At 46.6% G+C, this 16200-nt stretch overlaps 1 protein-coding gene across 2 annotated transcripts in view; it reads right to left on the bottom strand.

Moving 5' to 3' along the window:
- The window catches only part of ALPK3 (alpha kinase 3), a 108579-nt gene that overhangs the window by 22085 nt on the left and 70294 nt on the right, over window positions 1-16200 (bottom strand). For both annotated transcript variants that reach the window (XM_066592277.1, XM_066592278.1), the window contains one exon: window positions 3073-3200. In XM_066592277.1, coding sequence (XP_066448374.1) covers window positions 3073-3200 — 128 coding nt within the window. The remainder of the gene's footprint in view (window positions 1-3072; window positions 3201-16200) is intronic.

Genomic DNA, 16200 nt, shown 5'->3' with positions numbered 1-16200 from the left:
TTATTCTGTCAGGTCCGTTGGTTAGTATTCCAAAATAACTGTCCATCTTTTTGTATCCTGCACAAGTTGGAAACTGTAATTATCTTTAGTTATTGACAGAAACTTGTTTCCTCTATGAGATTTGAGGGTTTCAGATTCCCAGTTTATATCCAGATAGTTAAAGTCCCCCATAATAACTATCTCATTATGATTTGCCACTTCATATATTTGCCTTAGTAATAGATTTTCAATGGCTTTTGTTATATTTGGTGACCTATAGGAAACCCCAATGAGGATTTTATTATTGTTTTTCCTTCCATGTATCTCTTTTTTTTAAATCCTTTTTGAACAAACTATAAGGCCGCCTGCAGACGAGCGGGTCGGATCCGGCAGCGAGAAATCTCGCCGCGCGATCCGACCCCAGAGCCTGCAGGGACGAGCGCGTACTCACCCGCGCCTGGCGGCCCCGGCTCTTTGATGTGCCGGCTGCCGCGCAGCCGGCGCATGCGCAGACCGGAGCCGGCGGCCAGGTGAGTGCGTGCCCCGCAGAAAATTAGAACATGCCGCGGTTTGTTTGCCGCGCGAGATTTCGCGCGGCCAAACCGCGGCCGTCTGCATAGGAGTGCGTATTGTAATGCACTCCTATGCAGACTTTCAGCGGTGGAAATCCCGCGGGAAATCCCGCGGCGGGATTTCCGCTCGTCTGCAGGCGGCCTAAGCCTGTAATTTAACCAACCAGATCTCACTTATTCCCACTATGTCATAGTTTTCCTTAGACATTACTAATTCTAGTTTGTCAATATTGGGCAGACATCTAACATTAGTCACCGTATAGTTTAGAAGTGTTTGGTTCTTTTTTTATTTTAAGTTTATCCCTATTAACTGTTTCACCAGATCTAATTGTACTAACTCCTCTCACCGCTTCACCCCCATTTTCATTACTTAATCCCAGATCACTGTCCACACTATCTTCCCCTCTATCTCTCTGCTTGCCCTCCTTTTAATTCCTAGTTTAAGCACTCTTCCAACCTTCTAGCCATCTTCTCTCCCAACACAGCTGCGATTGAAATGCAGCCCATCCCTATTGTAGAATTTGTAGCCATCAGCAAAGTCAACCCTATTCTCCGAGAACTCAAATTCCTCCTTCCTACGCCAACTCTTGAGTCACTTGTTTATCTCTCTAGTCTCCTGCTGCCTTTTTGGTGGGGCACATGGTACAGGTAGTATTTTAGAAAATACTACTTTGGAGGTCCTTGCCATAAGCTTACATTGTAGGTCCCTAAACATTTTAAGGGTCTTTCACCTACCTCTAACTTTGTCATTGGTGTCAACGTGCACCATGACCGCTGGGTCCTCACCAGCCTCTCCCAGTAATCTATCAACATGATCCATGATGTGTCAAATTTGAGCACCAGGAAGGCAAAACACTGTTTAATAATCCCAGTTTTTTGTTGCAGATTGCCCTGTCTGTCCTACTAATAATTGAGGCCCCCACTTCCAGGACCTGTCTAGCTGGTCAGCAGACATCCCCTTGCTGGTCCAAGGTCAAGTCATGCTGCAGCAGTACTAACCCTGTAATGGCATTCCCCTCATCTAACAACTTTGCTAACTTGTTTGGGTGTGCCAGTTCAGGACTAGTCTCCCTGGCACTCTTCCTTCTACATCCTCTTTCTGTCACATAGCGAATAGGCTGATCATCCTGCACTCCCATGCTACCATCCACCTCCACATCTGCCCCAGCCAGTGCTTGCTCAGTGAGCAGCAAACTCAATAGATCAATAGATATCAGTGTTTCAAGCTACTTTTTTAGATCCAAGATCTGGACTTCCAAGCGTGCCACATGCTCACATTATGAATAGCAGTATGCACCCTCAAACAACTGTTCAGGGACTGCATATACGGCACAAGATGTACACTGGACAGCACTGTCAATCATGGAACACTTTCTAAATGGGGATGGTACAGATAAAAATCAAGTAATTTATACAAGTAAAAAATAACAGTAAATAGATAGAGGGTGGACAAAAATATGGAAACACCATACAATATGTTTATAATTTTAATCATTGGCACTGAGCTGCCTTTTTGACCCATGCTTGGCTGAGAACTTTCCTGCCAAATTTATGTTTACTTCACCTATTGCCCTGCTGTGGGTGGTTTTAGGAGCCAGCTGGTAACAGCAGCAGAGTAACTCAAACCCCAGACCAATAGAACCCTATTGTTCGGGCAGATGTTCACTTCTGCCCAGCAGCATCTATGTCATATTACCTCCACTTAAAATCAGTCTCTACATGTCTCATTAAAATATGATTCATAACACCATGTAACTTAAGGCATGCATTTCGTATGGTGTTTCCATACTTTTGTCCACTCCCTGTATGTGACTCTCTTCCAAAGTCCTTTGAATCTAAAATCAACCAATTTTAAGTCACACACTTTTAAAACAACCATATTTTAAAGCAACCACATCTCGCAAGCTTCCACACATGCTCTTTTGTTTGTTTTAAGTAGCTCTAAGCAGCAGTAATTCTTTCAATGAATCTTCTTTTTAGAAGCCTCTTAGTCCCACAGCAGCACAATAAGAAGGGAAATAGCAGTTACTTTACTGCAACCCCACTTAGAGGAACCTTGGGCATAGGGTGAAGTCCCCAGCCCCTTTTTGAGAACTACTCTGTAAAGTTATGTTACAATTTAGATTAAAAAAACTATTTAACTGCAAACATAATTCTAAACAGGAGCGCCGCTTACAAACTGTCCTCTCAGTGCCATCACCAAAGAACAGGCATCATTCAAGGTGACTGTATTCTTTGAAAGAAGAAAAAGCTGGGCGACTGCTATAATTGTAGCATATTGTGTCTGCTCTTTTGCTCTGTCTATCAGCAAAGTACAGGTTGTTGTATTTTGCTGATGGAAAATGTATGTTTCCTGCTGCCGTCCTGTTCTAGAGTGATCCTAACAATGTGTATTAGTAATCTGCTTTTTCTGTCATATACAGTATATATACATGTAGATAGTTCAAGTGTATAGACTGTGGATCTTCAAGAAATACATTTATCATTTTAAATGCACTAATGTATAACAAAAAGAACTTACTCTCTGTACTTAGGAGGCAGTCTGTTGAATCAGATCCATATTCATTCTCTATGGTGCACTGATAGACACCACAGTCCTTTGCCGATGCTTGTACAATGGCAAGTGCTATCGGTCCTTCATCTCCAGAACTAGAGAAATAAGAGTGAAATTAAACAAAAACTGTGTGTGTTTATAAGTGTACCTTAGAAGGTACATAGTGCTATTATAATACCTACCCTACTTGCCATACTGGTTAGTTTTTGGTCTTAATGTTAAAAGATATAACTTTTTAATTTTTCTATCAATTTAGCTCTATGGGAGTTTGTTTTTTTGTGAGACTATCTCTATCTTTTTAACTATATCACTTAATGTGAGACCATCTGTTTTTACACTGCACATGGTGCTGTACTAATGGCATGGTCAGTATGATTATGGTGATACCTAATGTATACAGTTTTGTTTCTGTTGTACTAATTAGAAAAACAAAATCTTAAACTCTTATCGAATTCACCATCACCATTCACTGATCACTATATCCTCAGGCAGACAGTTCCATAGTCTCACTGCTCTAACAATAAAGAACCCCCTTCTATGTTGGTGTAAAAACCTTCTTTCCTCTAAACGTAGAGGATGCCCCCATGTTACAGTAACAATCATTTTACATAGTTATTAGGTTACCTCTCAGCCATTTTTTTTCTAAACTAAATAACCCCGAGTTTGGTAACTTCTCTGGTGATTGTAGTCCGCCCATTCCATTTATTATTTTAGTTGCCCACTTTTGATCCCGCGCAAACTCTGATATGTCCTTCTTGACTAACGGTCCCTAAAACGTACACAATATTGCATGTGTGGTCTGACCAGTGACTTGAAAAGAGGAAGAACAATGTTCTCGTCATGCATCCTAGACCTTTTTTGATGCACCCCATGATCCTATTTGCCTTTACAGCAGCTGCCTGACATTGGTAGCTTCAGTAAAGTTTACAGTTAACTAAAATCCCCAAGTCCTTTTCTATGTCAGTGTTACCCAGTGGCTTCCCATTTAGTGTGTAATGGTGACATGTATTTCCTCTGTCCATGTGCATAACTTTACATTTATCAGTGTTAAAACTCATTTGCCACTTTTATTCATTTTATTTATTCAATTTATCCATATCCATGTGCAACTTCTGTTAATAACTTTTCATAGTTTTGTATTATCTGCAAATATGGATATTTTAATGTGCAGCCCGTCTACCAGGTCATTAATAAATATATTAAAAAGAATAATTCCCAATGCTGACCCCCTGTGGTACCCTAATAGTAATGGTGACCCAATCAGAGTATGTATCATTAATAACCATGCTCTGTGTTCTATCATTGAGCCAGTTAGTTACCAATTCACGCACATTCTCACCCAGAGCAAGCATTCTCATTTTAGATACCAACTTTTTATGCAGTACAGTATCAAACACTTCGGAAAATTCCAGATACACAAATTCAATGACTCTCCCCAGTCCAATCTAGAACTTACCTCCTCGTTGAAGCTGATATTGAGCTATACAGCTATTTTCCTTGAGGTACTGCAGGGTTACATCTCTTAGAACCCTTCAAACTTTTTACCCACAACAGAAGTAAGACTTACCGGCCTGTAGTTTCGAGATTCACTTTTTAACTCCTTTTTGATTATTCTCACCATATTGGCTATTCGCCAATTCAATGGAACAAACCCTGCCACTATAGAGTCCTTAAATATAAGATACAATGGTCTGTGTATCACATTGCTTAATTCCCTTTGAACCTAGGAGTGTACACCATCAGGACCCAGCAATTTGTCTATTTCAATATTTTTAAGCTGCCTCTCTCTGCACTTCTTCCTGTGTTAAAAACTAGTGACATTTACTTTATCACTCTGCATCTCATCTAATATTTCATTTTCTCTATAAATGCACTGGATAAAAAAACGATTTAATAGATTTGCTTTCTCCTCATTACCCTGTACAATTTTTTCTAGATTATTTATTAAAGGGCTAACACTTTCAATATTAAACTTTTACGATTTATATAATTGAAGAACAGTTTATGGGTTAGTTTTACTCTCCTTGACAATACGCCTCTCTATCTCCACCCTTTGCTACTTTTGGCCGAATGCACACGGCCGAGTTGGATTCCACATGCAGAATCCCACAGCGGAATCCGACCCTGTGCCTGTCCGGTGACCCCTGCATACCTGTCTGCAGTTGTCTTTTCTGTATTGCGGATGTGTTGGCCGGTGCGTCGGCGCACATGCGCAGTACAGAAAATACTGCGCCGTCACTAGGCGATGATGCAGAAACTGTGCTGTAATAGGACATGCTGTGATTTTCCCTCCACAAACGGAAAATTGCAATTGATTTCCGCTCATGGACACGGAAAAGCGATTTTCCATTGCATGTCTGTAGGCAGTATTTTCTGTGGAATATCTTTAGTTATTGTCAGAGATTTCTTACCTTCACGAGATCTGCAGGTTTCAGCTTCCCAGTTTATATCTGGATAATTAAAGTCTCCCATAATTTAAACAAAGTAAAAATGACCAGTATTATAAAACTAATGCAATATTTATCCCACATGGGGAATGCTGTAAAAAATAAAATAACAGTGGTAGAATTCCACTTCTTTTTATCCTCTGCTCTCTCTGAAATGGTATTGATGAAATCCACAGTTTGTCACACAAAAAACAAACCCCCACAAAGCTCTGTCAATGGCAAAATAAAAGCAAGTCCTGGCTCTCATAATGTAGTGACACAAAAACAATTTATTTTTTTTTTTTAGAAAATTTGCTATTTTGTGTAAAAGTATTGCATTAAAACATTTAAAAAAATCAATGGACATTTGGTATCGCCATAAACGTAGTGACCCACAGAATAAAGGTAACAAGTTATTTTATATTGCGTGGCAAACACCATACAAACATAACCCACCTAATAATGACGATATTACTGTTTGTACATCCCTCCAAAAGAAAATTGGCTAAAAAGAATGTGTCATCAGAAAATGACCTAACTTTTCATTAGGTTTTTATGTTAAACATATTTTTTTAAAACAGTTTGGTGATTTATTTTTTTTACATTTGCTAAGTCACTGTGTAAATTTTTAGAAAAAAAAATCTTTAAATTTTCTCTATAACTACAGAGCCTAATTAAAGTCTGACACTTCCTGTTCTGTAGAGAAAAGATTTCAGCAGATATCTCATTATCATCATAGGCAGGATTATGAAGAAAGATAACACCTATATGTAGATAAGACAGGATCCACAATTGACAATGGTGAAGAACTCACTACCATAGAAGTCCCCTCCTGTCTATTGTTCCTGTGGCCCATGAAACTGTTGCACAGAAAAGCATTATCAGCCTATTATTAGGCTTAGTAGCCAGAGTGAAAACTTCAAGATATTATGATGATTTTTAATGCAGTGACATGGAAATGTGAAAAAAATCTCTAAAATTTTTAAAACCATGTTTTACAAAAAAAACTTGATTTAAACAATACTTAATTTTATGATGACACGTTCCTTTTAAATATATTAAAGAGGAAAGGCCTCTTCAGGCGCAGGTGGTCTTCGTCTAGGAGACTCACTTCCGCACAAAGGCGGTTCCCAGATTCTCGGATGCCAGGTTTGCAAACGCCTACCACTGCTTGAACCCAGATTCTAAGTCTAAAGGAATCTCAATACTTATTGTCAACTCAATTCCATGGGAACAAACTGCGACACACTGTGACTCCAAAGGTAGATAACTTTTCGTCAAAGGTAAGCTCGCCTGTACACCAGTTACACTCGCTACCCTGTATCTCCCCAACTCCAACCAGGTGACTTTTCTGGAGAGAACCCTGGAGGACTTGGAGGAATTCAAGGAGGGCACCGTAGTACTAGTTGGGGACTTTAATGTCCTGTTAGACCCACACAAAAACACCTCTAGGGGAAGCAGTAGCCTTACACTTTCCGCACACAATAGGATTAGGAAAATGCTCCACAAACACCAGTTGGTAGATGTCTGGAGGGTCTTACACCTCAACACTAGGGATTATACATTCTTCTTCCCACCACATAATTCAGACTCCAGGATTGATTATTTCCTACTCCACCACTCGACCCTTCCACTACTGGCCTCGGCGGAAATACACAACATCACACTCTCTGACCATGCTCTTGCTTTGTCGCTCTCCACAATTCACAATAAAGTCTGGCATTGGCGTCTCAATAAGTCCCTCATCCATGGTCCGGAAACGTCAAGAAAAATCCAAAGGGCACTGCACGAATATTTTGAGAACAACAGTGCCCCAGATGTGGATCCGCTGATGGTTTGAGAGGCGCATAAATGTGTCATCCGGGGTTTATGTAAGGGCCTCAGTTCCTGCATTAAAAAAGAGCGAGATGCGCACATCCGTGGGCTATAAGACCATATTCAGGCACTAAAACTTATACACAAGTCAATGTGTATACTTAAGATAGTGCAAGAGGGGCGGAGCTAGCGCAGCTTAGAAACCGGGTGCATTTGCTGTGGAACAGGCAAAGGGGACTCTAGCAAAATGCAGATGTCACTTCTTTGAATTCGGCGACAAGCCCAGACGCACACTAGCCCAGGCACTATGCACCACTAGAGCCAGAACATATGTCCCCCACATTTCCACTCCCCCAGGCTGCACTCTGCATCTACCCTAACAGATTACGAAAGCATTTTGCGAATACTACCAGGCTCTTTATAACCTATCCCTCCCACAGTCGGAACATGACAGGGATTCATGAAAGGCTGCAATACAGAGATACCTACAACAATTGAACTTCTGCAGGTTCCCACAGGAAGCTATAGAAGCAATGGAGACCCTGATCACACAGACTGAATTGGCTGTTAACCTTCTAGAAACCCACAGGGGAAATCTGGGCCAGATGGGCTCACCTTACCATACTACAAAAAATATACAAAGATCCTGACCACGCATTTTATACAGGCCTTCAATTCTCTTACCATGGGAAATAATATGCCCAGAGACACCCTAAAGGCCCATATCATGGTTATCCACAAAGAGGGGAAGGACCCATCACAGTGTCACCACCCTGTCACCTTGCCTAATGAAGAGACCAAGTTGGATTTGTCCCACTTAGAGAAGATAGGGACAACATGATGAAAGCTATAAGCCTGATACATCTCGCCAAAAAATTATTCCTACTCGTCTGCTTACTTTTTACAGATGCAAACAAACCGTTTAACAGAGTAGACTGGGATTTCCTGTTTGCCACTATGTCTCATATGGGAATGGGCCCCCTAGATGCTACAGTGGTTCTCAAGCCTTTACTCGTGTCCCACGGCGTCTGTCAGGGTATATGGCCAGATCTCAACCCCCTTCACTATCTCAAATGACACGAGACAAGGATGTCCCCTCTCGCCCTTAATTTTTATTCTATGCCTGGAACCACTGCTCTGTCATATTTGTTCCTGTCAGGACCAGCGAACACTCGGGGTCTCCGTACCCGCACCGCCGTTTCTATCTCCCGGGCTGCGGCTCAGGGGAGCCCCAGTCTTGGTGACCTCCCCTTGCCGCCAAAATCCTGGCCGTTGGCTCCTGTGCTTAGGGAGTGGGTGCCTAGGTAGCCGGGTTGCTGGGGACGCGGCTGGTGCCATCCCGCGCCACGTCGTCCTTGCCATGACACTCGGGCGCACTTGCTCTGCACTCGCTGCTTGATGTCTGGGTCTCTGCTCTGCACTTGCTGCTTGATGTCTGAGTCCTGCTGCTCTCAGGCTCCCCGCCGCAATCACTTGCGGGGGCGGGAGTTCTGACAGCATTTAAACTGCTCAGTTTCCTTCCTAAGTTGCCAGTGTATGTTTGGTCTCCAGCTACACCCGCGTTACCGGTATTTGATTCCCTGTTTTGACCCACTTGCTTCGGACTTGACTTTGCCTTCACCTTACCCCTTGTACCTTGTCCTCTCCTGTTGCTGATCCAGATTGCCTGACCTGCCTTTGTGTTTACCTGTATCTGTCTGTTAGTCTGACTCCTGCCCCGCATCCCTGGTGAGCCTAGGGATTGTCGCCCAGTTGTCGCACTGAGGCCTAGCCCAGGGGGGCAAGTAGGTAGGGACAGGGGTTGCGGGTGGGACTAGGGTCTTCCCTGCCTGGACCCCAGTCTTGACAGTTCCAATTCAAATATTTACAGGGATCACATTGGCAGACACAGAGCATAAGATCGTGGCATACGCAGACGATCTCTTGTTCTTTATAACCAACCCGCGTATCTCTCTGCCTAACCTGTTATCCGAAATTAACCAGTACTCCAAGTTATCAAATTTTAAGATCAACTATCATAAATCTGTGGCGCTTAACATATCTCTCCCCCTCAAACTTTAGTTAGTGAACTTAAACACTCCTTCTCATTCGCTTGGACAAGGAACCACATTCAATACTTGGGCATTAGTCTCACTCCAGATGTCGGGGACCTGTACTCAGCTAGTTACCCAATACACTTGAGTAAAATTATATCAGACCTGAACTCCTGGACCAAGGACCTCTTTTCTTGGCTCGGTAGGTGCGCTATATTTAAAATGAATATTCTCCCAGAGTGCTATATATGTTCCAAGCTCTTCCCACTCATGTACCTTGACAATTTTTCCAACGTCTACTCTCTCTCCTGTCCAAGCTCGTATGGGCAGATAAACCGACGCATATAGCCCGTAACATTTTAACCAAACCAAAAAACGAGGGGGGTATGGGCCTCCCAAACTTTCCATGATACTACCAAGTGGCTCATTTGGTGCGCATAGTAGATGCAGTGGATCTTTATAGAACAAGTAGCTACACCCGTTTCTCTGCTGGTTCTCCCCTAGATACAGGACCAGATTCCCACAGAGCTGGTCCATCATCCCACAATCGGTCCTACACTGTCAATAGCAGCCAAAGTACTTGCAAGGACAGATATATCCCCGCAGATCCTCTCTAATGTTTCCGGTGTTGGGCAACCCAGCATTTCCTCTGGGAAATGAGAGCAAAGCCTTCCGCCTCTGGTTCCAGGGAGGTAGATTTCGAGCAGATTATTTTCTGCTCAATGGTCAATGGCTAGTGATGGACTCCTTAATGGGAATGATCGACCTGACTACACTACTGTTTTGGCAGACGATACAACTGAGACACTTCCTTAGGTCTCTATCTCACCCCAGTGCCTTCACACACCCAAAAACTCAGTTTGAATCAATCTGCAGTACTGAGGGACCATCCAGGCACACACTGTCACATGTCTATGATATACTTAACACGCAACCTGGGTCAGAGGTCCCGGGCTTTGTACAGAAATGGGAAGAGGATCTTGAAATTACACACTCTCCGAAGGAAAGGTAAAAAAATCTTCACACTCACACATTCCTCTTCTATATCTAGTAAGGTTCAGGAATCAGGATTCAAGGTCCTCTCACGCGGGTATAGGGTGCCCTCCCGTTTATACAAGATGTTCCCATCGGTCTCTCCTCTGTGTTGGAGATATGGATCTGAACAAGGTACTCTTTTGCATGTTTTTTGGGATTGTCCTGTGCTGGCGAGCTTCTGGACGGAGGTTTGGTGGATTATCTCTAAATTTACACAATATTCCCTTTCTAAAATGCTGGCCTTCTTTCTCCTACATCAAAGCGAGATTCCTTTATCTATGTATAAAAAATCAGTGGGGCGCCACCTGGTCAGCGTAGCAAGATCCTGCATTTCGAGACTCTGGCGACAGACCGCCCCACCCACGGTAGCAATGTGGCTCAATTCAATACAGAGGATAATGGAGATGGGGGACCTTACAGCATCGTTCAGGGGCTCACAGGAAACATTTACAAGACACTGGATCGAGTTCCAGAACTCTGTGGAATATCGGGCGCTATTAAACCCCAACCACCAGAGGTCATAGAGCTACCCCCTCCCTTTTTTTCTTTCAGTCTTCGATTTAGCCCATTATAGGGTGAGGTTGTTCTGCTCACAGATTAAATCTGTTCTTTCAGGGATTAGAAAATGGAATTGAATGTCTAGCCCAGCTCTCAAAAGTATTATACGTATTAAGTCAAGATGAGCGAACGTACTCGTCCAAGCTTGATGCTCGTTCGAGTATTAGCGTGTTCGAGATGCTCGTTACTAGAGGCGAGCACCACGCGATGTTCGAGTTACTTTCACTTTCATCTCTGAGACGTTAGCGCGCTTTTCTGGCCAATAGAAAGACAGGGAAGGCATTACAACTTCCCCCTGCGACGTTCAAGCCCTATACCACGCCCCTGCAGTGAGTGGCTGGCGAGATCAGGTGTCACCCGAGTATATAAATCGGCCCCTCCCGCGGCTCGCCACAGATGCATTCTGACAGGGATCAGGGAAAGTGCTGCTGATGCCGGAGCTGCTACAGGAAGAGTGTTAGGATTGATTTTAGGCTTCAAGAACCCCAACGGTCCTTCTTAGGGCCACATCTGACCGTGTGCAGTACTGTTGAGGCTGCTTTTTGCAGTGTTGCACTTTTTTTTTTTTTTGTATATCGGCCGTGCAGAGCATTGCGTCCAGAGCATTGCGTCCTGCAGTAATTTTACATAGTCCACGGCCAGTAGTGGTGGTGAGGCAGGGACAGTGAAAGACGTATCCAGTCTATATAGGCAGTGGGCTTTTCCAAAAAAATTTGGGAAAAAAAATCTATTTGGGCTGCCTGTGACCGTCCTGACTGTACTGCATCTCTGCTGGGGGTAGTGTCCTAATTCATACGCAGCCAGCTAAGTGTTACAGCAGGCTTGCGCAAAATTCTTTCCTGCCTCTGCTGTGCGTTCCGTAAGCGAAGCTGACAACCGTCAGCCTCCAACCACAGGCCAATAAGTGGCACATTTAATTACAGCGTTCTGTTTCTGCACTACTGGTAATACAGCATGCTGAGGGGTAGGGGTAGGCCTAGAGGACGTGGGCGAGGACGCGGAGGCCCAAGTCAGGGTGTGGGCACAGGCCGAGCTCCTGATCCAGGTGTATTGCAGCCGACTGCTGCGGGATTAGGAGAGAGGCACGTTTCTGGTGTCCCCACATTCATCTCACAATTAATGGGTCCACGCGGTAGACCTTTATTAGAAAATGAGCAGTGTGAGCAGGTCCTGTCGTGGATGGCAGAAAGTGCATCCAGCAATCTATCGACCACCCAGAATTCTGCGCCGTCCACCGCTGCAACTCTGAATCCTCTGGCTGCTGCTCCTCCTTCCTCCCAGCCTCCTCACTCCATTACAATGACACATTCTGAGGAGCAGGCAGACTCCCAGGAACTGTTCTCGGGCCCCTGCCCAGAATGGGCAGCAATAGTTCCGAATCCTCTCCCACTGGAGGAGTTTGTCGTGACCGATGCCCAACCTTTGGAAAGTTCCCGGGGTCCGGGGGATAAGGCTGGGGACTTCCGGCAACTGTCTCAAGAGCTTTCAGTGGGTGAGGAGGATGATGACGATGAGACACAGTTGTCTATCACTCAGGTAGTAGTAATTGGAGTAAGTCCGAGGGAGGAGCGCACAGAGGATTCGGAGGAAGAGCAGCAGGATGATGAGGTGACTGACCCCACCTGGTTTGCTACGCCTACTGAGGACAGGTCTTCAGAGGGGGAGGCAAGTGCAGCAGCAGGGCAGGTTGGAAGAGGCAGGGCCAGACCGAATAATCCACCAACTGTTTCCCAAAGCGCCCCCTCACGCCATGCCACCCTGCAGAGGCCGAGGTGCTCAAAGGTCTGGCAGTTTTTCACTGAGAGTGCAGATTACCGAAGAACAGTGGTGTGCAACCTTTGTCGCGCCAAGATCAGCCGGGGAGCCACCACCACCAGCCTCACCACCACCAGCATGTGCAGACATATGATGGCCAAGCACCCCACAAGGTGGGACGAAGGCCGTTCACCGCCTCCGGTTTGCACCGCTGCCTCTCCCCCTGTGCCCCAACCTGCCACTGAGATCCAACCCCCCTCTCAGGACACAGGCACTACCGTCTCCTGGCCTGCACCCACACCCTCAACTCCGCTGACCTCGGCCCCATCAACCAATGTCTCTCAGCGCACCGTCCAGCCGTCGCTATCGCAAGTGTTGGAGCGCAAGCGCAAGTACGCCGCCACGCACCCGCACGCTCAAGCGTTAAACATGCACATAGCCAAGTTTATCAGCCTGGAGATGCTGCCGTATAGGGTTGTGCAAACGGAGGCTTTCAAAGGTATGATGGCGGCGGCGGCCCCGTGCTACTCAGTTCCCAGTCGCCACTACTTTTCCCGATGTGCCGTCCCAGCCCTGCACGACCACATCTCCCGCAACATTGTACGCGCCCTCACCAACGCGGTTACTGCCAAGGTCCACTTAACAACGGACACGTGGACAAGCACAGGCGGGCAGGGCCACTACATCTCCCTGACGGCACATTGGGTGAATTTAGTGGAGGCTGGGACAGAGTCAGAGCCTGGGACCGCTCACGTCCTACCCACCCCCAGAATTGCGGGCCCCAGCTCGGTGGTGGTATCTGTGGCGGTGTATGCTTCCTCCACTAAACCACCCTCCTCCTCTTCCTCCTACGCAACCTCTGTCTCGCAATCAAGATGTGTCAGCAGCAGCACGTCGCCAGCAGTCGGTGTCGCGCGGCACGGTAGCACAGCGGTGGGCAAGCGTCAGCAGGCCGTGCTGAAACTACTCGGCTTAGGAGAGAAGAGGCACACGGCCCACGAACTGCTGCAGGGTCTGACAGAGCAGACCGACCGCTGGCTTGCGCCGCTGAGCCTCCAACCGGGCATGGTCGTGTGTGACAACGGCCGTAACCTGGTGGCGGCTCTGCAGCTCGGCAGCCTCACGCACGTGCCATGCCTGGCCCACGTCTTTAATTTGGTGGTTCAGCACTTTCTGAAAAGCTACCCACGCTTGTCAGACCTGCTCGGAAAGGTGCGCCGGCTCTGCGCACATTTCCCCAAGTCCCACACGGACGCTGCCACCCTGCGCACCCTGCAACATCGGTTTCATCTGCCAGTGCACCGACTGCTGTGCGACGTGCCCACGCGGTGGAACTCTACGCTCCACATGTTGGCCAGGCTCTATGAGCAGCATAGAGCTATAGTGGAATACCAACTCCAACATGGGCGGCGCAGTGGGAGTCAGCCTCCTCAATTCTTTACAGAAGAGTGGGCCTGGTTGGCAGACATCTGCCAGGTCCTTGGAAACTTTGAGGAGTCTACCCAGATGGTGAGCGGCGATGCTGCAATCATTAGCGTCACCATTCCTCTGCTATGCCTCTTGAGAAGTTCCCTGCAAAGCATAAAGGCAGACGCTTTGCGCTCGGAAACAGAGGCGGGGGAAGACAGTATGTCGCTGGATAGTCAGAGCACCCTCCTGTCTATATCTCAGCGCGTTGAGGAGGAGGAGCATGAGGAGGATGAGGAGGAGGGGGAAGAGACAGCTTGGCCCACTGCTGAGGGTACCCATGCTGCTTGCCTGTCATCCTTTCAGCATGTATGGCCTGAGGAGGAGGAGGAGGAGGATCCTGAAAGTGATCTTCCTAGTGAGGACAGCCATGTGCTGCGTACAGGTACCCTGGCACACATGGCTGACTTCATGTTAGGATGCCTTTCTCGTGACCCTCGCGTTACACGCATTCTGGCCATTACGGATTACTGGGTGTACACACTGCCTAACCCACGGTATAAGGAGAACCTTTCCACGCTCATACCCGAAGAGGAAAGGGGTTCGAGAGTGATGCTTTACCACAGGACCCTGGCGGACAAACTGATGGTAAAATTCCCATCCGACAGCGCTAGTGGCCGAAGGCGCAGTTCCGAGGGCCAGGTAGCAGGGGAGGCGCGGAGATCAGGCAGCATGTACAGCACAGGCAGGGGAACACTCTCTAAGGCCTTTGACAGCTTTCTGGCTCCCCAGCAAGACTGTGTCACCGATCCCCAGTCAAGGCTGAGTCGGTGGGAGCACTGTAAAAGTATGGTGAGGGAGTACGTAGCCGATCGCACGACCGTCCTCCGTGACGCCTCTGCCCCCTACAACTGCTGGGTGTCGAAGCTGGACACGTGGCCTGAACTCACGCTGTATGCCCTGGAGGTGCTTGCTTGTCCTGCGGCTAGCGTCTTGTCAGAGAGGGTGTTTAGTGCGGCTGGGGGAATCATCACAGATAAGCGTACACGCCTGTAAACCGACAGTGCCGACAGGCTTACACATCAAGATGAACAAAGCCTGGATTTCCCCAGACTTCTCTTCTCCACCAGCGGACAGCAGCGATACCTAAACAATACGTAGGCTGCACCCGCGGATGGAAGCATTGTTCTCTATCACCATCAAAAACGTGGACCTTTTAGCTTCATCAATCTGTGTATAATATTCATCCTCCTCCTCCTGCTCCTCCTCCTGAAACCTGACGTAATCACGCCGAACGGGCAATTTTTCTTAGGCCCACAAGGCTCAGTCATATAATTTTTGTAAACAATTTTTATACGTTTCAATGCTCATTAATGCGTTGAAACTTGCACCTGAACCAATTTTTATTTTAACTGGGCTGCCTCCAGGCCTAGTTACAAATTAAGCCACATTAACCAAAGCGATTAATGGGTTTCACCTGCCCTCTTGGTTGGGCATGGGCAATTTTTCTGACGTACATTAGTACTGTTAGTACACCAATTTTTTGGGGCCCTCGCCTACAGTGTAATCCAATAAATTTTTTGCCTACCTGCATTAAAGCTGACGTTACATCAGCTGTGCTGGGCACTGCAATGGGATATATTTATGTACCGCCGGTGGGTTCCAGGGAGCCACCCATGCTGTCGGTCCACACCGAGTTGTAACTGCATGTGTCCACTTCTAAAGAACCCCAGTCTGACTGGGGCATGCAGTGTGGGCCGAAGCCCACCTGCATTAAACATGACATTACCTCAACTGTGATGGGCAATGCAATGGGATATATTTATGTACCGTCGGTGGGTTCCAGGGAGCCACCCATGCTGTCGGTCCACACGGAGTTGTAACTGCATGTGTCCACTTCTAAAGAACCCCAGTCTGACTGGGGCATGCAGTGTGGGCCGAAGCCCACCTGTGTTAAACATGACATTACCTCAGCTGTGATGGGCAATGCAATGGGATATATTTATGTACCGCCGGTGGCTTCCTGGCACCCACCCATGCTGTCGGTCCACAGGGACTTCACAATA

Source organism: Eleutherodactylus coqui, chromosome 2 (assembly GCF_035609145.1).
Source record: "Eleutherodactylus coqui strain aEleCoq1 chromosome 2, aEleCoq1.hap1, whole genome shotgun sequence".
Classification (NCBI taxonomy): domain Eukaryota; kingdom Metazoa; phylum Chordata; class Amphibia; order Anura; family Eleutherodactylidae; genus Eleutherodactylus; species Eleutherodactylus coqui.
The sequence above is the reverse complement of the archived record's forward strand: the minus strand, read 5'-3'. Positions and strand labels throughout refer to the sequence as shown.